This window comes from Pelophylax lessonae (assembly GCF_965119305.1).
Source record: "Pelophylax lessonae genome assembly, chromosome: 3".
Taxonomy (NCBI): domain Eukaryota; kingdom Metazoa; phylum Chordata; class Amphibia; order Anura; family Ranidae; genus Pelophylax; species Pelophylax lessonae.
The window spans coordinates 389,174,205-389,197,127 of NC_138770.1; the positions used below are offsets into that span (position 1 = coordinate 389,174,205).

Here is a 22,923-nt window from a genome sequence, read left to right on the forward strand (position 1 = left end):
TTCCTTGGAAGCTTCCTCTCAGGGAGGATCTGCTGTCCCAAGGACCAGTCTTCCATCCTACTTTTCAGTCGCTGGCTTTGACGGCTTGACTGTTGAATGCCAAGTGCTGATGGATAGACGTTTGTCTGGGTCGGTGATTCCAATGCTGTTAAAAGCTAGGAAATCTACTTCTAGGAAGATCTACCATTCTACGTGGAAGACGTACATTGCGTGGTTTGAGTCTCTTGGGGTTCATCCTTGCTCTTTTTCGGGTGGCTCGGTTCTTGACCTTCCTTCAAAGGGGGGGGGGGGGGTTTGAGCAGAAACTTGCCTTGTGTACTATCAAGGGTCAGGTGTCGGCCTTAGCAGTCTTCTTTCAACGGTCCTTGGCCACATACTCCTTAGTGCGTACTTTTCTTCAGGAAGTTAGGCACTCGACCCCTCCAGTTCGGTTTCTGTTGCCGCCTTGGGACCTCAATTTGGCGCTCTCAATCCTCCAGAAGCCTCCTTTTGAGAATCTTCGTGAGATTTCCCTGCTTACGCTGTCCCAGAAGGTGGCCTTTTTGGGGGTGTCAGAATTGGCGGCGTTACTCTGTCATTCACCTTACTTGGTGGTTTACAGTAATAAGGTGGTTCTTCGCCCCTGTCCGTCATTCCTTCCTCAGGTTGTCTCTGATTTTCATTTAAATTAAGACATTATGTTGCCTTCCCTGTATCCCAGGCCAAAACATCCAAATGAAATTGCTTTGCATGTCTTGGAAGTGGTCCGGGCGATTAGGGTGTACCTGGCAGCTACGGAGTCTTTTAGGTAATCAGACTCACTATTTGTGCTTACGGTGGGGCCTTGGAAAGGGTTGTCTGCTTCCTCTGTGACCATTTCCAGATGGATCAGACAGATGGTTATTCAGGCCTATTCCGTCAGGTTCCTCCTTTCCCTTTCAAGGCGCACTCTACTCAGCGCTCAGAGCCTCTTGGGCCTTCCGTCATCAGACGTCAGTGACGCAGGTTTGCAAGGCGGCAACCTGGTTGTCAGTGCACACTTTCACAAAGTTCTATAAAGTGGATGTGTTGGCATCAGTGGATGCTTCCTTTGGCCGCAAGGTTTTGTAGGCTGCTGTTTAGAGGACCTGGTCCTCTTTTAGGGTGTATTGTTTTTTCAGGTGAGCTCCAGTTGTTTTGGTTGAGCTCCTGTTTACCTGGTTGGCTATAGTTAGCCTTGGGAATTTATTTTTCGCTTTTCCCACCCCTCATGTTTAACACTGCTTTGGGACGTCCTAATGGTTAAGAAGATCAGGAACTGTCTATGCCAATGAATGAAAAAGAAAATGGGATTTTTGACTTACCGTAAAATCCATTTCTCTGATGTTCATTGACAGTCACAGCACCCACCCCTCTGTGGAGTTGTAATTCTTCTGACACTGATGGTAACAAAACTGAGTACCTATAGCAGAGAGAGGAAGTATACCCCCTGGGACTGCCCATAGGCGTAGCCAGACTTTTTTCTGCCTAGTGTCCTACCCCTGTAGGAGGCAGTATAACCCAATGGTTAAGAAGATCAGGAGCTGTGTCTGTCAATGAACATCAGAGAAATTGATTTTATGGTAAGTCAAAAATCCAATTTTTGCCTATAGTTCTACTTTAAGCTAAAAGAGTTTAATTTTGTAAGCATTGTGGTGAGCTTTGTACATGACCAACTTTCTTGTGGCACAGCAATTGAAAGTATTTTGTTGTTTAAGGACTGTGGCATGTTTGCCATGTATACAGTGAGTAGGTTCTAGTTTTATTTAACCATGCTGCTTTAACCACTTGCCGACCGCCTAACTGTAAATATACGTCTCTACTTTGGCGTTAAATACCGGAGTTATGGCTGCAGCTAGGGGTGAGGACAGGAATGTGAAGGGGTGTGCTATAAATGGGGTGAGGACAAGAATGGGAAAGGGAGTGCTATAAAGGGAATGAGGACAGGAATGTAAAGAGGGGTGCTATTAATTGGGTGAGGACAGTTATGTGAAGGGGGGTGCTATTAAGGGGGCAAGGACAGGAATGTGAAGGGGGGCTGGGGACTGCAATGTGAAGGAGGGGTACTATAAAGGGGGCAAGGACAGGAATATGAAGGGGGGCTGGGGACTGCAATGTGAAGGAGGGGTACTATAAAGGGGACAAAGACAGGAATGTGAAGGGCGGTTGGGGACTGCAATGTGAAGGAGGGATACTAGAAAGGGGGTGAGGACAGGAATGTGAAGGGGTGGTTGACATGAAGGGGGCGGGGAACTGCACTTTGAAGTAGGGGGTGATATAAAGAGGGGCCACAGACAAGAATGTGAAGGGAGGCTGAGGACTGTAATGTGAAGGGGGGAGGATGTGCAGAGGGACTGAGAACACTGATGTAATAAAAAGGATTGTGATGTGAAGGATCTGGGGCTAGGTTCACATTATTGCGTAACGCGTGTAGGCGGCCCATTTATTTCAGTGGGCTGCCCTATAAGCAGAAACGCAGAAAAATAAGCCCCTGACCTTTTTTTTTTTTCATTGCGCCGCACTTTGGCACCATGCGATGTGGCACTCATGAAAACGCGCCACGTTTGCCATTGTGCAGAGGTGCCATTGAGAGTCAAACATATGATTCGGACCTCTGCTCGAAGAAAATTTTACTGACTGGACCTTCATGAATTTTAATTCAATACCCCTGGTCTATATGTATATATATCAAGAGAAGTTTCATCAATCAAACTTGGTAGGTGTTAATATTACCACATAGAGGTAGAACGTTCCGTTCATATATAGTGGCACTGACCTCCCCCTATAGGTATATCTGTTATGGTCATTTACATACCTTTTTATGATTGATAGTAAAGGTTACGTTTTAGTTAGGTGGCCTTTTGGTGCATAGGGAAGCGCATTCTCGTCTAGTTCTAGTTAATTTTTGCCACAGTTAAGTGTTTCGATATCACAGGCTATTGTATATATAGAATACGAATTTGGAAATAAATTGTATTTGTGTTATATTTTCGGCCCGAAACTGTACTGATTAAATGAAAATCGTACAATCTGGTATTGTACAAGAAAAACTTTTGTGTTTGTCTTTTTGGATAATTTTGCATGAAAGCTGTGTACTAAATCAGATCAGATTACCATAAAAATGCTTTAAAAGCGGTATTTTTTGTGCAATTTTCTGTTTGTGTGTACGGGCCTTAAGGCCTTGTTCTGGTGACTTTTATCACCGAAAGTGAGAGATTTCTTACATTTTGAGTGGTCACTAGAACAGGAATAGAAGGAAACTCTTCCAATGGTGACGTTAGTTCTGGTGACCTCACTTTTAGGGATTTTCTCTTAGTTCCTGTTGTGGCTATAGAAGAGGAAAGAAAGATGATGGCAGCACTTCCATCTTAAAAAGTATATTGCTTTATTTGAATTCTATTAAATTGAGGACACAATATGCGCACACATCTCACAAGGATTTCATCAAACGCGTTTCACACATCTGTGCTTAGTCATTGCAATGACTAAGCACAGATGTGTGAAACGTGTTTGCTGAAATCCATGTGAGATGTGTGTGCATATCGTGTCCTCAATTTTAATAGAATTCAAATTCAATAGAATTCAAAGAAAAATAGGTAGGCTAATTGGTGATCTTGTAAAAAAAATGCTGGCTGCCTGGCTGTATTTTGGATATGTACCTTTTGACTCGCAGAGTTAGAAGTGGTGGCCATTGGGTTCTGCATGCTTATTTTTGGTCAGTGAATTAGGGTCTATGGCAATTGTTAATAGTGGAGCTTAGTTTTGAGGTTGGTCTCTTCAAGCCATATATGCAGTCAAATAGTCTTGTACTAGGCGAGAAGTAGTTCCAATTGAATTTTGTTTACATTTGTATTGCCCCCAAAGTGTGATCTGCGTGGAATGTTTTTTACAGGGCATTTGAAAGGCAGCTGGGAGGCAATATGTCACCACCTCATGGCTTGTTTTTAACCCTATAAATCCTGCACACAGTTGCAACATAGCACGCTTCACTTAAATGGGTTGCATTTAGCGGCTGTGCTGCTTGCCAAATGCTACAAAGGTATAATTCTTGCCGTGGCCGCAAAAATAATTTTGAAACTACAGCATGTGTACAAACCCCACCAGCCACTGTATTTGGTAAAGGGCGGTGGCAAAAACTCTGGCTCAAACATCTGTTTTTACATCCCCCCAGCTGCAAGTGTAAACTAGGCCTTAGGATTAGTGAGTTATGATTTTTTTTAAAAACATCAACAATGGAATGGTTTTTATCATAGATTTCTTTTAAATCTACACTTTTTTCTTGAATGTTTTATTATCTGATTTGTTGAATGTCTTAATTCAGTGTTAAAATATACATATGCAGCGTTTTCGATAGTAAAGGAGTGTCTGTATTTCTGTTATATATTTCCTATTAAGTGCTGCAATACCCACTTTTTACTGGTTAATTCAACTGGGACTTCCTGGCTAGGAGTAAAACATTTTTTTTCTTTTCCATCTTTTTCAAGTGTTTGTATTTCAGTTATTTTTAACTGTGCGTAAATAAAAAATAGGTGAAATTAATCATAGTAAGGGAAATATGTTTTTTTAGGATTGTACGGATTGTACATTGGGTTTATTTGTAGATATTCTAGAAAGGGGAAAATAACCACTAGATATCTACTAACAATTTGACTCTACTGTGTACTATAAAAACACTCGAAATCTGATTTTTGGGGTTTTTATTGCAAAGAAAACATTTTTCAATCTGTAATATATATTTATATGCTACACACTATGTAGTTCCTAGATCCCGTAGTTAACAAAAAAAAAAAAAATAGAAATCTATATAATGTATAGTAAATATTTTATATATCCTAAAAAAACTTTGGGTATTGGGACTTTTAAGAGGAGATGTGGTGTGACAGACAAAGGACCAGAGATTGTTTTGTGATAAGCTGTGATGCAGTATATTAGGGAGCTGTCAGTTAGGTCGTCTTTTCATCTTTTACCAAACATTCCTGTTTGTATAAGGAAATAAAAATGTACTTACCTACAAATTAAATATTTAGGTATGCATTTTTGTAGTCGAATGGTACCGTTTACTTTGGCAATACCTGTATCTGTTTTTTTTTTTTCTTCCAGAGTAAACTATATATGGAAGGTTTTAGAAGCCTGAAAGAAGGAGAACCAGTAGAGTTCACATTTAAGAGATCTTCCAAAGGCTTTGAATCATTACGGGTAACAGGCCCAGGAGGGAATCCTTGCATAGGAAGTGAAAGAAGACCCAAGGGAAAGATGGTTCAAAAAAGAAAGCCAAAAGGAGATAGGTAAGTTCACTGATCCTTTTACTTGATACCATCCAACAATACTTATGATTAGAGGCTGTTGTGAGCTCTTTATTATTCCTTTAATTTATTTCATGTCAAAACGCTAGCAAAAACTAAATAGCTGTGAAAATCAAAAAATAATAATTAAAAAAAAGTTTATGTGTGTGTGTATGTATATGTATGTATGTATGTATGTATGTATGTGTGTATGATATATATATTATTTTTTGCTGGCAGAATCCATCCAATCAGAAAAGGATAAATTATGATGTGCCTTCTCCCTCATTGGCTCAGAGACAGCAGTAGAAGCCATTGGCTCCTGCTACTGCCAATCACAGCCAGTTGAGCAGGGAGCGGCAACTGGGCTGAGCCATGCTCTGTGTGTCCTGTGGACACAGAGAGCTGGCTTGGGAGCGAGCTCCCACAAGTGCCCTCATAGCAAGCTGCACACTTTGGTGGGCACCTGGGAGGGAGTGGTAGCCAGGAGCGCCCGCAGGGGAGCCCGGAAGAGGGGGATCAGGGTTGCTCTGGGCAAAGCCATTTCACAGGGCAGGTAAGTAGGACATGTTTGTTATTTTTAAAAATAAAATGGTATCATTTTACAACCACTTTAAATCTCTGCCAATTATATTTTTACTGTACGTGTACTATTGGGGAAATGTACTTTTGCTTTTTATTCCAGAGATAGAGGGGTGGATCTCTCCAGTAAAGACACATACAGCAATAAAAATAAAAACAAATTCCTCATTCCAAACTAAAGAAGGTTTTGCCTGGACATACACATTTTTGTTCTTTTTACCATCTTGTATCCCTTTGAGAGTGATTTAAGAATCTGGTACATCTAAGCTGAAAGGAGTTGTAAAGTCAGGAAGGTTTTTTTTTATCCTAATGCATTCTATGCATTAAGATAAAAATCCTTCTATGTGTAGCAGCCCCCCCCCCCCCCAGCACCCCCTTATACTTACCTGTGCCCCATCTCTGTCCAATGATGTCCATGAGTCCCTCAGCAGTCCTGGGACTCTCCCTCCTGATTGGTTGAAATACAGCCGCGGCCCCATTGGCTCCCGCGGCTGTCAATCAGTCAGTGAGACAATCAGAAGAGGGGTGGGGCCAAACAGCAGCTCCGTGTCTGAATGGACACATGGTGCTGCAGCTCGGCTCGGGTGCCCCCATAGCAAGCTGCTTGCTGTGCGGCACTCGATAGGAAGGAGGGGCCAGGAACGAGGGATCCAAGAAGAGGGGGATCCGGGCTGCTTTGTGCAAAACAAACTGCACACAGGAGGTAAGTATAACATGTTTGTTATTTTATTTATTTATTTATTCATTTATTTATTTTTAAAACAAGACTCTACAATAACTTGAATTGCCTACTTTAAAGCTAAAATGTGTTTTATTTTTTGCTACGCTGGCTTTACCTTGCACTATATTGTCAAAAGCATTGGGACGCCTGCCTTTACATGAACTTTAATGGCATTCCAGTCTTAGGCCTTTTCTCCAACATCAGTACCTGACCTCACAAATGTGCTTCTGGAAGAATGGTCAAACATTCCCATAGACACACTCCCAAACCTTGTGGACAGCCTTCCCTGAAGAGCTGAAGCTGTTATAGCTGCAAAGGGTGGGCCAACTCAATACTGAACCCTACGAACTAAGATTGGTATGCCATTTAAGTTCATGTGCTTGTAAAGGCAGGTGTCCCAATACTTTTGACAGTATAGTGTATATGCAGATCGAGAGCCCATTAATGCCAGATGCAGTTGGTTACATTTTTTCCTGCATTCCAGTTACATAGATCATCCGAAATTGAGGGTATCCTATGAGCATAGTTCACATCATTATAGTGCAGTGCAATGAAAAATACATCAATCTGCATTTGTCGGCACCACAAACGCGTAAAACACATGTAAATACACCACAATGCATCCCAGTGCACATAAAAGTTCAAAGAAAGAAAGCACCCACCTGCAGTACCAACCAGCAAGACCCACCAGTAGTACTCACCGGCCGTACCAGCAGTAATCCCCACTGAGCAAGCCGATTCCGCTTAGCGGAGGTTCCCGTGTGAAAGGGGCCTAAGCGTCATGAGTTACTGGATTTCTTATCGCCCCCACCATGCTGCACTGTCCTTTCCTTGTGAGGCGCCACCCATCACACCATAAAGCCAAGTACACATGGACCGACTGCCAGGCAACATCAGCTGGTTCAATAAAAACTGGCCGCCAGGTGGGCCAACAGATGCCAGCCATTCGGCATGCGTGAAAAAAAACTGGCTTCTAACTTTTTTAGCTGGCTCCTAGATTCCAAGCAAATTTGTCAAGCCCTGGTTTAATTTACATGGTCCCTTCTATTTCTGTATGTGGATGAAGGCTCTGTAATTATTTTAATTAAAAAAACCCATCAAAGTATGTTTTTCCTTTCTCAGCCTGTCTGCAGGAAAACATAAGCAGGAGGAGCTTCTGATCACATGTTCAAAAAAAACGCCTTTGAAATACAGAGTAAAAATAAAATAAAAAAATAAATAATATAAGTAAACTGTTTTAAATTGTCATACTAATATATATTTGAAATCAAAACTTTATTTATTTTTTTGGCAATAAAATGGTGTGGGTGGATTTCTGCCAGTCACAGGCTGTGTCACATCCCTCCAGCCTGTGTCTTAGAATAAGAGGGAGATGAAGCCTCCATCAAACTATATGTAATATCCCATCTCTATTGTGTTTAGCTGGTTAGTGAGCATATAGAAGGAGGGAGGGAGTGGGCTGACATTTACCACTGTGTATACACCCACATGTTTGACTCTATAGTTACATGGGCTGCTCAGATCTAATGGGAAGGAAATGCTCAGCATAGAAACTCACTGAAAATTGAGCATGTGCAGAGCTGCCAATACTGCTCTGCAAAATCCCTAGCTAAATTGGGGACATGGACAGAAGGGGGAGATAGAGAGCAGCAGGATCAACCAGGTTTTTTGCAGAATACAAAAAATGAAACTCACAGTGACTAAATGAGCATGAACAGCATGTAATACACCATTTATTGATAGCATTTTATGATGTAGATTTAGTGACACTTTTATAGCAGCACCTTATACAGCAGCAGTATTTATACATCAACTCCTAGCTATCATTTTGTCATTTGAGAAATGCTGGCAAGTGCGATTGTGAAGCAGCAGCAGGGTAAAAGGTCAGGGCATTCTACATACTCCCTATGTATGGGAGTGTGTAGTATGCCCAGCATCCACAACTGGTTAAAGTGGAACTTTACTCTCAAAATCAACATGGACTGTTTTTAATCCGTATGCTGCTAGCATTTATAAATAGATAGGAAAGTATATATTATATTTACTTGCTTTAAACTTTTTTACATTTCTTCAGTTACTTCCTGGTTTCCATGACTAGGCAAATTATGACATACATCCTAGGAGTCTTCAGGAGAGATGGGAGGGTTCTCAGCTCAGCCTTTGCCTGAGCTAAGGGCAGATGGATTCCAAGAAGTAAATGATACAAGAATCATCTGCCCTTATTTTAGATGGCCATGACCAGAAATGCAAGGGTGGTGTTTTTTAAAATGATTTCTCAACGAATTAAAGCATGGAGACCTGGTTGGATGGGGGAGATTGCTTTGAACAATACAAATGAATTAAATAGCATTTTTGGTTTGTGGTGCTCAGATGCAGTGCAGTTCCACTTTAAGGGGACATGTGCTTTTCCATGGCTGCCCTTTGTAAATTATTCATGGATAAGGGGTTTTCTGCAGCGCTAAAAATCTGCATTTTTTTGAAGCTGAAATCTGTGATTCATCCATTTTGTAAAGTGCTTGGTGATTGCAGTTGGTAGAAAAAAAAAATTGCTAGTGAATTTTTTCCTAACTGCCCAAAAGTCTAGGCAATATTCATAAAGTATAGATCATTCCAATATTATACAATGTTTGTCTTTCCCCACATTTTTGTTTTGTAAATTGTACTAAAACAAGTGCCTTATGGCACTTTTCCACTGCAAATACCGGCTCGGCGGTTTATAGTACTGATAAGTAGTGGGCAGGATTACTCTGTGGTTGCACCGCCTCTACTGCCGCATAAACAATAACAGTGATGATTATTGACCAATCACTGCCTTGTAGTGAGGACCAATCAGGCTGCATGGGAGGGGTTGTGGAATTTAGTACCGGTACGATACGCTTGGAACCACTATCGAGTAGGTACTGTTTTTCAGAGCCATACCGTTAGGTTCCATGCAGTGGAAAAGCAGCGCCGTACTGTACCGTACCGAACCGTTCCTACACCTTACCATGCGGTACCAGCAGTGGAAAAGCAAAAAAGCGAGCCGTACCGTTCGGTTCCATGCAGTGGAAAAGCGCCATTACAGATGCTTTTTTTAAACCATATTTGACTGTCATAAACAGGTGCTCTTTTACACAAGTCCTCGAATATATATATTTTTTTACAGATTAAATAAAAAAAAATAGGAGTGATTAAATCCAGGCATTCAAACGTTTTTTTTTTTTTTTTTCTTTTCAATATTGGACATATTCTTAGCTGAATTGTTGGTTCAGCTTCTCTCTAGGATTGTATAATGTAATGGTTGCCTGGCAACTTGAAAATGCGGGTCTTCCATGATCTGCAGTGTCAGGTAGAGCTTTAGAGACCTTGGTGCTTGTGTTGCTAGGTAACGTGAGGTAATCACAAGGCCCTTAAATAAAGATGGATCCTATTGAAAATAGAATATTGCATGAACGAATTTATCATTCTACGAGCTGCAGCCATTGGGTTGTATGAGTTAAATGAGTAATATATTGAATAATATGTGGTGTAGCAAAGCCTTTTTTTTTATTTTTTTTTATTTTACATAGAACAAGTGATTTACCACCTTAAGCCTTCTCAGTAGAAATTGTTTTTTTTTTCTGTCATTATGACCGAAGCAGGTAAACCCACCTTAACGCTCATTGATCACCACCTGTGCAATTGCTGATCAACTTGGAACTGAACTGGTGTGTGTTTTTTTTTTTTTTTGTTAGAAGAAAAAGTGCTAGTCTAGAAGCAGTATAGCCACTGACCATTAAGCAGATGTTTGTAAGGGTTAAGAGCAGCTTCAGGGTGCCCAGCTGTCTAAAAAGTTAGGTCAGTTCTTAAAAAAAAAAAAATATATATATATATATATGCAAAAAAACGTTTAGCATTTTTATATGCCTTTGTATTAAGAAATTATTTAAGGACTTTTTTTTTACGTTCTTTTGTATTTTGTAGATTTTATTTTTTGCACTTTTTCTGCACTCCTGTGACCCAGATTCAGCCTGTAGTGGTCTAAAGCCGGGGAGGAAACCCACGCAAGCACACTGAAACCATGCAAATATCCAGGCAGGTAGTTCCAGGGTTAGGATTCGAATAAATGACCCTAGTGCTGCTATGTAGAGTTACAAATAATGCCTCGTTTCCGCTGAGCGTTACGGTTCAGTTCGGTACGGTACGCAATTTTTGCCGTTTCCATTGTCAAAAGTTGTGAATGGTACCCTAATTCCGAACCGTACTGTACCACTTTTTCGGGACCCTTTCGTTGGGGTACCAAGCACGATCGTACCGTACCAACAGGGTGGAGCTAGACTTTGCAGAACATTGATTGGTTGACAAAGAATCGTCACTTCCGCCACATGCCAAGAAGCAAGAACAAAATCTGCATTACTTCCTTCATTCTTGTTCGCTGTGTAACTTTCTTTTTCCCGCGAGAATTCTCTACTTTCCGGCATACACCACGCCTATCACCACGCCTATCAAGTGACGTCGATCACTACTTTCCGGCTACACCACGCCTATCATGTAAGGGTACTGTTGGCAGTGGAAACGCAAGCCTGACCAAGGTGTACCAATCCGAACTGTAAAGAACCGAACCGTACCGCTCAGTGGAAACGAGGCATTATTATTATTATTATTTCAGGTACTTATATAGCGCTGTCAATTTACGCAGCGCTTTACATATACATTTTACATTCACAGCATTAGAAATATTCCCTCAAAACCAAATGTCCTTAAAAAAGAAAAAAAAAATCTAGAGAAGAAATGGATGCTTATAGGGTGTAAGGCATGGCACCATTGAGGCTGGGGCTTATCATGAGGGGTGGATGAACTATAGCACCTTAATTATCTTCTGTTTTCTTTTTTTTTTTTTTTGTGTTGCGAAGTCTACTGATTTTTTAGTACTGTCCTAGAATTGTGGAATTGTAGAATTGTGGAATTACAGACTAGAACTAACTGAGCCTAAAACTGCTACAACCCCCTTCCTTCTAACAGCTATACTAACTACCCTATAGAAGGAAGATTAATTTCCCTATTCTCAGAGCACTCCAATCCGGTCACGCAAATGGCCCCTAGCAGCCGGCTTCAGGGGAGAGGAGGGACAGCCGACAACAGATGCCACATAGAAAGCCTATGTTGGAAAAAAAAAAAAAAAAGAAAGCCTAGGTGACATCGCTGTCTAGGCATTCCATCCATTTTTGTGCTCTCTCCTCTCCCCTGAAGCTGACCACAGGGGAGATCACATGATCGGACCAGAGTGCCCCGAGAATGGGTAAGTATATGCATCTTCCTTTTACAGGATAGTTGGTTAGGACAGGGGTAGGAGTCATTTTAAGCTTGTTTTAGTTCTAGCTTTGAATTCCAGTTTTCTTAGTGGCTTGAGGCAGAATCTAAATGAGATAGAAAAACTGTGTGAACTCTTGTCAATAACAGAATTGACTTAATTCATACATAGTGCTTTTTTGTGCCAAATGACCTAAATATACTGATTTGTATCTGAGAAATTTACTCAATTGTTATAAGAATTGATTACTGAATAGCATTTTGTGCACTTACAGATTTTTTTTAAATTTTCAGTCTTTTTTTTTGTTTATGCATAAGCGCTGGCTGTTTATCCATTCACCAGAGATGGATTGCACTACACATTTAAGTGCACCAATGATTCCATTCACTTGTTCTCCTTTTTCATGACTCTGGGGTCTTGGTATTTGCAGTCATCTACAGAATGCTTTATGTAATTCATATGAATACCAACTGATTTGCTGCTATTTACAAGTTTTACCTTTTAGCAATTTGTGGACACTGTAATAACACATATATAGCCCACTGCATCTTGCAGTTCTAGGGTTGTTAAACTCTGATATAAACACCTGTATGCTCCTAACAGGAAAATACGACTTGGACCAAGTTAATCATAAAGTGTTACTAAACAGACAGTAAAACACTACAACAGTAAAATCAGTCTGTATATGCAGTAAAGCATGCTTGTTATACTCACTGTGGAACCTAAGGGGTTAATTATCTGCATTGTGTAAAAAGGATGTTTAATCCTGTCTTCTCATATCCTCCTCTTCTTTTACTGTTCCCAAACAATCTCCTGATAGTACAGAGCCTTGGGGGCACTCTGCACATGCTCAGTTTGGTGTGTATTGCTGGAGAGCACCCTTGGGAGGGTACATGTGATAACCATAGGGCCAATCAGCACTGTGCAGACAGAGGGTCAGGGGTCCTGTAGCCTCATTAGACAGTCAAGGGAGAATGAAAACTCCTCCTGCAAGCTTTAACCAGTGCTCGGTCGATATTGATAGAAGTCACAAGATTGCTGTAACTGCTGATGAGAAAAGGTATTTAGCAGTTTATATTTCCTAAAATAATTGCATTTCAATGTACTGTGGGAGACCAGATACAGTGAATGCAGGGTTTATTAACACTTTAAGGAAAGATGGTGAAAATATAGCTTGTGATTTTTAAAGCTTGCAGGAATGTTGGCATTGTTGTATCAGAGCAGTGAGGAGAACATGGAAATAAGATGTTCTGTTTTCACATTTAATGCACAATGTGCTACTCTTCCAGCACTTTGTCCTAGCATTTCATTACCCCACCTCAGTGCTGGCATCTGTGGAATGTTCAGTCATTTAGTGTTTGAATCATCCCTTTCTGCTTTTTGATGATATTTAAAGGAAAGCTCTACTTTAGAAAACACTTTCAAAATAGTTTGATTTCCTTTGCTTTTCACATTCTATTTTGGAATGAATGGACTTTACCAAATGAAAACCACATACACTGTTAGAATTAACCCACTCTGCGGAATTCCTCAGACTGATGAACCATACTGCATAACATCCTGCCTCAGGACACCCACTAAACAGGAATATGTCTCTCTATCTTACTCATCCACACCTATCCGTGGAACTATCCTTTCATTAACGCACCCTTGACCCCTCAACCCCTGTCCTATTCCTGAACTGCTACCTTCCTGCCTCCACCCCCCCACCCCCCAAGGGGGAGTGAAGGGTCTTATCTTCTCTCTTTCTTTCCCTTTTTCCCATTCTGGGTTTGCTTCCCCTCACACACATCCCTGCCATGGTACCCTCTTTGACCATCCTTTGCAATATGCTTTTCACTGCTACCCTCTAGTTAATTTCTTTCCCCAACACTTTTTCTTTATATTTTGCATGAGGGCACTCACTGTTAACCCCTTCAGCCCCTAGGCAATCAGCTGGTTGGCCCAACCTTCGTCGAAGGAGGTCTCTCCCTGGGTTCGGTCACAGCTAGATCCCCTCGGGGGTGCCTGAACCCTGGGAGGACTACTAAGAATAAATGTTTTCCCTCTTTCATTTATGCAGCGCTCCATTTATACGCCTTTTCTTTTTTTTCTTTGTTTTGTAGTTCAATGCACTGGTGTCATACCTGTATCTCCTACGATCTCATTAAGTTGTTGTTAGACTCATATCTCCATACTATTACCCATACAGCTTCTGTGCATTGCTCTTTGTTATGTGCGTTATGTTTGTTATAAAATTTAATAAAATATTTTGAAAGAAAACCATGTACACTGTTAGAGATTCGTACATTCAAGACATTTTTCCCTTCCTGCTCCTTCAAATTTTTCTTTCACTGTGGTCAAAAACTAGCATCTATTTGACTCCACTCATGATTAGAAAAAATAAAAAAAATTACTCATAATGAAACATGTTAAATGAAATTCTACTTGAATTAACCAGCTTAAAGTGATTCTTTGTATTTAAAAAAAAAAATAACAAACATGTTATACTTACCTGCTCTGTGCAATGTTTTTTGACAGAGCAGCCTCGATCCTCTTCTTTTTAGATTCCCTCCCCCCCCCCTCTCCTGCTGAATGCACCCAAATAACAAGCCTCTTTCTATGGGGACACTCAAGCACCCTCGTTTCTGAACCATGCTCCTGCGAATGGACATTGTCCATTCACGCACAGACCGTGCCTCGGCCCAGCTCGGCCCCCCGCTGCTGTGTGAGCTAATGAGGAGAGAGAGACCCAGGGGAGCTTCTGCTGTCATGCACATCGCTGAATTGAGATGAGCGTCTAGTAAGAATGCATTAAAGTGGCTTTAACAACCAAAAAAAAAATGATCCTGTTCCTTTAAGGGATGCTGTATAGCACAGTGCTCATATTAGGTCATCTTTCCCTTCCTATCTTGTAAAAAACCTGGTTGATCCTGCCAGTTCCTGTGTCCCTCTGTCTGTGCAGACCATAGTAATCAAGGCTGATGACCCATGATTACTGTGGTTAGGTTACGTGCCTCTGTCATCCCACTGCTCTTGTTCTGACAGTCTCTCCCCTCTCTACCTCCCTGCTTGCCACATGAGAACGCCTGTCCTCCCCACCCCTCCCGCCGCTATTCAGCTGCAATATGCAGCATAAATACAATCATGTGATCCCCCTCCGTTTCTCTTCCCCATTCTGTGGAGAGAAGTGGGAGGGGCCGAGATTCCCCTGTGATGTCAACCGACCAGCACAGGAGAATCACGTCACTGCCCATGGGCGGTGTGGGAAAAGGTATTTAGCCTTTTGTGACAGGCCGAAGCCGCGATGATGTCATTGCTGCGTATGCGCGTGGGGGGCCACTGTTTTCGGTACAGGACTCTGAAGGAATGGGCCACTGGCTGCATGTACTGTAAATATCTCCTAAACGGTGTACGTTTAGGAGATATTTACACTACCTATAGGTAAGCCCTTTTATAGGCTTACCTATACAGTAGGTAAAAGTCAGAGATGGGAGTTTTTTTCACTTTAAGGTTAAAAAAAAACCTGTATTTAGAACCACTTTAAGTGTTTAACTGCATGAGATAAAAATCAGGGCTTCTGTCCAGCCAAACATCACTATGTGGTGTGGCACATCAGTGTACATCTCAGATCTGGAAAACACAAATCCTTTGGCAGGTAAAATGGCTCCCTTGATTATCATTTCATTGTGTGCTTAGCTATTTGCCTGGAGTTCAGCTTTAAAGGATGCTGAGGATGCAGCTTTTTTATTTTTCACCTAGACTGGTCATGTGGTTAAGAGCAAGCTGCGTGGTCCTATGAACCTTTAGCATAAACACAAAGTAAAACATTTCTCCGAGTGTGAGCAATAATGTGATCCTACACATAGTTTTTTTTGCACGTAATCCGCTAGTTCTATTGTTTAACAGCATGCTGTCTGATTACATTGTAATAAATGTAACAGCATCTGTTCCTTCTTTAAATGCTGCGATCCTAATTAAGTCAGATGCAGAGCAGGGGCGCCTATCCTAAGTCAACCACAGTCTTTTGGGTAAGGGTATAATCCTGTCATTGAATTTTGGAAGAAATCAGATTTGTGTAAATTTATGTGCAACATACATATGTAAAAATAACTAAAAATTAGCTCTCAGCTTTTTTTTTTGCTTAAAGGGCTAACCTTGTAGCTTCTTAACATATTTTGTTCTCTTTTCTTGGTATTTGCATACATTTTTATCTAAATCTCATAAAATGTGCTTGTTGAATAGAGTATATTTAATGTTCAGTTTTTTTATGACATGTAAGCGAAATGGGCTCGGGCTTTAGGGCAGGTGGGTACAATGGGCTTTTTTTTTTTTTAATTTTATGATCAAATCACTATACTTCAGCCTTTATTATCTTTAAAGCAAAAGGGCTAGTTAGGTGAAAGGGAATCCTCTTATGTCCTACCCAATTTCGGAGGTACGTTGGCTTTTTAGTGTGTAATATATTTCTCTCAATCTTGCATGCCACATGTAGCGATGAATGAATATAAGATCTCATTGAACATATTCACAGTGTGAGAGAGAAATGGTCTGTGCTTCGTGGACACTTGTAGGCACAAGCTTCTTTTGATTAGTGTCTGTCCAACTGCTGACCTGAAAAACAAAACAGGCAAATGGGACCCCAAATGTAGACTTGTTGGTAAAGGCTCATGATTGTCTAATGAAAAACATTCTGTGAAGCCTGGTGAGTTGCACTCAGTGAAACGACATCTGCTTCACTTCTTGAAACTTCTGCTTCAGCATTGTTTACAGATGCAAATGATTCATTGGTCAAAAACAGCTGCAGCTTCATACTTGACCAAATGGTCTATCCTTGCAATAGAATCATGGCTGTGTGGACAGATGCCCTGCCATTCAAAGGAATAATTAAAATAAATACAATGGATGGATAGAATGAAATCTGAATGGCTTTGTGGAACTTATAATTCTTAAAGGGCTGGGCCTCCATAAATATACATCGCTACAGGTGTGTTGGGCAGAATGATTAGGAGGGGGGGTTATGTGGTGTGCCCTTCCAAGATGGTTTTTGCCATCTGATGAACTTATGGCTCAGGGATTTGTAGTTAGCACATCTGCACTGCACCATATCTAATTTATACTGTTGTCAGTGCATTGTGAGAATATTAATAGTCTACGGTCAGATTGGAGATCTGCTTTCAGCTGCAGGAGCCAGAAGGACGTGCTTCTAATTACATTTTTATTTATTTATTGTTCTGGTTCTCATTTACAATGAACACAGAATTTTTGGTACTTGCAGTTGCAAGATAAATATATTCCTATTACATATGGATTTTTTTTGTTGTACACTGTATCAGTTATTTTAATATTTTTAATTAACACTATTTGTGTCCTGTATAATCTATGTACCCTTTACTAAAACATTCCTGGCCTTTGCAGAGTAAATGAAGGCTTCCTCCAGCATACATATCATCTGTCACTCCCCTTTTACTAAGACTAGCATGTCTGTTTTACAGTAGTTGCTCTGACAACAGCATGCAAGTTAATAGACGATGTGCCAGGGTGGATAGACTATTATATCGTAAGACAGCAAAGATGAAAAATCTTCACTAGTAGCTGTTTGATGGTAACCTTTTCCATGCTGGAGGGGATTCCCGCTGCTGTGCATGGCTGACATGCAGGTATTGTTCTTCAGTGGAAATTGGTTGTTGAGAACACAAGTGGATTGCTTTGATGCGATTTTGGGTTTGAAAATATAGGCATAAGATGTATTTGATTAGTTTCGGCTTTTTACAATTTAAAATATTTGATTTCCCTTTTGTAGAGACTCTATATACAATTTGAAGTAATGATATGTTGGTTATTTGCTTATTGTTATGCATACATATGATGTGCATTTCAACAATTGTTTAACATAATTGGGTATAAAGAAATGTTCTTTATGCAGCCAAGGCTCTTTGTTTTACAGCATACCATGTGTTGTTGAATAGTCAAATGGAATCCTAGCTGTAGTACCTAAAAGCAACATGCTAAATCTAATATCTGTCAGTTGTTGTATCTATCATTCATTCAAAGGCTCGATAAAGATTTTTTATTTTTCTGTTCATTTTTTCTATTTTTTTTTTTGTTCGTGGTGTGTGTGTATATATCATGGTTATGAATGTGAGTGCGTTTGTGTGCATATGTACAAATGTGTTTTTCATTTATATTTTTATATTATATATTAAACAATCTTTAGGTTTGGCTGTTGTCACTTTGATGTTTTATGGGGAAATTTATAGCATAATAGTAGGCTAAGACATACCATGTCAGTTTGAAGATTAATATGTGGGGCTTGCATGTGCAACTTAAATATTAATATTGTGTTTTTTTTTTTGTTTTTTGTTTTTAAGAGAAAATGTGTGCTTGTTTTGTGTGATGAAGAATTCTTTCAGGCATGAGTTGATGGTCTCAGTCTTTTGAGGTCTGTCTCTTTATAACCCCTGACCTTTGTTCTTATAAAGTCAACATCCAAGGGCAGGAGATTAAGGCAGTTTAAAGGCTGAAGTGGGAAGTGAAATGGAAAAATTAGCTTGCATATTTAGGGTGCAAACATCAAAGTCCAAAAAATGTGCATGTTATGAACATTATGTAAGAGCTTAATCAGGTTATATTCTGTTGTAATTTTTAGGGTGGCTAGCATATTCCTGAATACTGAAGTTGTGAAGTAGTTTTTTTTTTCTGCTTCTCAAAAATTAAGATGAAAAAAAAAAAAGAATGAATATATAATTATCTCTCTATATGTGTTATTTTGGCATCTGTATTTTTTAGTATTCTAAATCAAAAAGGGGGAAAATGCAAATGTGTAAAAAAGTCAATTCACCCTCTTCCTTCTTAGGAACACTAAGGTGTTCTTGTCTATTTTGTTGCATTTGTGTAGTTGGAGGTAATTTGCAGATTTTAGTTAGTTTATTTAGTGTACGTTCTTTTACAATCAGTGGTTCTATTAATGTCCAATAAGCCCACTGCAACTTATTTGAATGTATCATAAGCAAATGCAACCATTTTTTAGGGGAACTAAACCTTTAATTAACCACTTAAGCCCCGGAAGATTTTACCCCCTTCCTGACCAGGGGGTATTTTGGATTCGGCACTGCGTGACTTTAACGGACAATTGCGCGGTCGTGCGACGCTGTACCTAAACGAATTTGACGTCCTTTTTTTCCCACAAACAGAGCTTTCTTTTGGTGGTATTTGATCACCTGTGCGATTTTTTGATCACGCGCTATAAACAAAAAAAGAGCGTCAATTTTGCAAAAATAACAATATTCTTCACATTTTTTTATATGAAATTCCCCCCAAAAAAAAAGTAAAAATCAAAATTTTTTAAAATTTTCGGCCAATTTGTTTTATGCTACATATGTTTGGTAAAAAAAAATTGCAAAAAGCGTATTTTGATTGGTTTGCGCAAAAGTTATCGCGTTTACTAACAAAGGGAAAGATTTTTGTCATTTTTGTTGGTTTTTTTTTTAACGCGTAATGGCGGCGATCTGCGATTTTTTTTGCGGTACTGCGACATTGGGGTGGACAGATCGGACCCTTGACTGACATTTGTGACACTTTTGGGGTTACCAGTGACATTTCTACAGTAATCAGTGCTATACATATGCACTATTACTGTAAAAATACACTGGTTGTGAAGGGGTTAACTTTATTTGGAAGGGAGGGGCTGTGTGTATCCCTAGGGGCGTGCTTTCTACTGTGATTGGCTGTGGCTTGAGATGTAAGGACACTGATCAACGGATCTACATACTAGATCCGTTTGATCAGTGTCTTTACAGCGAGGAGAATGACAGGTGGCTTGTTTACACAAGCTGCCTGACATTCTCCCTCTCCCCCGCCGATCGCCGAGTGACCGGCGGACATCGGGTCCGCTGGTCACACGCGCGGGGGGGTCCGTGACCACGCGGGAGCGGGAGCGCGCCTCCGGGGGCGCGCGCTCGCTCCCTAGACCCTCACAAGCTAGTGACGTAGCCCTACGTCACTTTGCCTGTGAGGGGCTGACTGCCGACGTAGATCGGCGTTAGGCAGTCGGCAAGTGGTTAAAGTGATTGTAAACATTTGTTAACAAAAAAAATAAAATAATTTTGCAGAGAGCAACCCTGATGCTCCTCTTCTCATGCCCCCGCCCCCGCTGGTGTACTCTCCTCCCTTTGCCAAGTGCCCCCATAGCAAGCTGCTTTTTATGGGTGCATTTTGCGTGCTAGCTTCCGAGCCAACTACGTCGGTAAAAGACACACATCAGGGCTCGGCCCCGCTCCCTGCTCGGCCCCGTCAATGAGGAGGGAGAAAGCCTCTGCTTTCATGTACAGTGTTGGATGGATCGAGATTTGGCTCAGGTAAGTATATTGGGGGCTGGCAGGGGGAGATGCATACTGAAGGTATTTTACCTTTTAATGCAGAGAATGCATTAAGATAAAAAAAACCTTCAGCCTTTATAACCACTTAAAAAAAAGTAGACAGCTCTTTATTGCATAATGGACATTCTATGTCTCTTCTGCAATAAGGCAAAAATATACTTGCCTGTGCACACTCAATAGACATTCCCAACGCACTGGTGCTGTCGGAATGAATGACTCCTGTGTGCAGGCACAGGAGATGTGTAAATCCTTGCTGTCCAATCAAGAGGCTAAAGACCCAGCACCTGGAAAAAGGCAGGAAAGAAAATGCCAGCGGCTGGTGAGGGATCTGTTGGTCACATAGCTGGAAGGTAGAAGCTAGTATTCTCTGGACTATAGATTTGCTTTAACCAACATTAATATTGGATTGCACAATACCTTTTTTTGTGCGATAAGTGGGTGGAGCAAGCAAGAAACCTCTGATGGAACCTGCAGACATTATTGCAGGAGGTTAATTTTTTTCTCTTTCGTTCATTGCCGGATACATCTCATCTTCTTCACAGTTGGAAAAACACATGGAGGGCTAAACCCGGCTAAGGGTAGCTCCCAAGAAAAAGCGGGAGAAGGGGATGTTTAAGATGCCTTACATCAAGATCATATACCAACCATATATTAATATGGGTATAAAAATAGTGAAGCAAAGGATGTAGTAAAAAAGTTTTTATTACATAAATTCATATAGAAAAAAGACATAGCCATATTAAAATATGAAAATTACAACAAATGATGAAGACAATCCTCAATATTTTTGTTGGAAAACCAAAGGCAGGTGGATTCAGAGTTGCATACATGCATATATCAAAAGGAACCAAAATTGAGACCCCAAACCCCTACGCTTTTCGACTTGGAGCAGTCTTCCTCAGGGGGAGTAGTGGTCCACAGTTCCTCTAACATATATCTGTATACACAATGTAGGGAACACATAAATTGTTTATATACAGCATGTTCAATGTGTGAAAATATATATATATACATAGTGCCCAAAAGGGATATAATATGTACCATACACTTACATTTTATAACCCGCATTCTGTCCAAAATGTAATCATATAGATGATATTATCCTAGCTGTTCAAGTACAACCCATGGGCCACAGATCCTAACCCAAGAACCACAAAGGGCAGGGGTAACAGCGGGCAGGAAGCAAACCTGGTGGAGACATAAGGGAGAGAGGAGGGGGGTGGGAGCAAAGAAAAGAAAATGAAGATACAAAGTAGAAAACGAATAAAAAGGTAAATGAAAAACCAACTGACAAAAAAGAAAAGAAAAAGAAAAAAGGGACTTGAGGGTCCAATATATCATGTCCTCAAGTCCCTTTCTTTCTTTTTCTTTTTTGTTTTTTTTTGTCAGTTGGTGATTTTTCATTTACCTTTTTTATTTGTTTTCTACTTTGTATCTTCTTCATTTTCTTTTCTTTTCTTCGCTCCCACCCCCCTCCTCTCTCCCTTATGTCTCCACCAGGTTTGCTTCCTGCCCGCTGTTACCCCTGCTCCAAGTCGAAACGCGTAGGGGTTTGGGGTCTCAATTTTGGTTCCTTTTGATATATGCATGTATGTAACTCTGAATCTACCTGCCTTTGGTTTTCCAACAAAAATATTGAGGATTGTCTTCATTATTTGTTGTAATTTTCATATTTTAATATGTCTACATGTGTTTATTTGTCTTTTTTCTATATGAATTTATGTAAAAAACTTTTTTACTACATCCTTTGCTTCACTATTTTTATACCCATATTACTATATGGTTGGTATATGATCTTGATGTAAGGCATCTTAAACATCCCATTCCCCCATTTTTTCTTGGGAGCAACCCTTAGCTAGGTTTAGCCCTCCATGTGTTTTTGCAACATTTCAGGAATGGATGCCATCTTAATATATGTTTACAAACTATTCAACTGAGCTTTCTATTTATTCTTGACAGTTGGGTTATGCTGCCCCCTACAGGAGTAGGACACTAGGCAGGAAAAAGGTTGACTACGCCTATGGGGCAGTCCCAGGGGGTATACTAGCACTTTCAGCTATAGGCATTCAGTTTTTTTCTGCCTAGTCAGGAGTAAGGACCTAGTTCCTTGCTGGGATTTCTGGTCCTGCCAATTTTTTTTACTTTTAAATATTTTTTTTTTTCCTATCTTCATTATTTTGTTCCTGTGAGAATCTATCAACTGCCGGACTGGGCAACAGACTTGATAATCTAGATCCAGAGGGTCTCCCCAGTCTGGCCAGCAAGCGCGCGCAGGCCTCCGCTCTGGGCTAGGTCAGCCGCGACACTTGACCGGGAGTTAAACGCCTCGCAAGGGCGCATACGATCTGGCCTCGGCCTGAGTTGCAACATTCATCCTGGCCGACAGTCACCCCTATTCCGATGGAGCGGTGGTCTGTCAGGAGCGGTGCCCACCCTGTTCCTGGTATGGTAAGCTGTCCCCCCTCTAACCCTGGAGGTTTTGGGGTGGACGTGGGCCCCTCCCTGGGAGGGTCAGACCCCCGGGTTCCCCTCCTTCCAACGCAGCTCCCCCCCTTCTTGGTGGTCCTCTGCAGACTTGTTACCATATGGTGGCCATACCTTCTAGCTCGGTCTGGGCTGTCGAGCTGGCGATGGGGGTGGGGGGAGCGCGCGGCCGGCGACCAGACAATCAACTTTTGGGAGGGGCTGGACCTGGTTGGGGCTCCTGTGTCCACC

General features: G+C 40.9%; 1 protein-coding gene across 1 annotated transcript in view; it reads left to right on the forward strand.

Annotated features, from left to right (window-relative positions):
- Nucleotides 1–22,923, forward strand: part of LIN28B (lin-28 homolog B) — a 79,641-nt gene that overhangs the window by 42,111 nt on the left and 14,607 nt on the right. Inside the window, exon 3 of the mRNA XM_082251485.1 lies at nt 5,098–5,282. Coding sequence (XP_082107611.1) covers nt 5,098–5,282 — 185 coding nt within the window. The remainder of the gene's footprint in view (nt 1–5,097; nt 5,283–22,923) is intronic.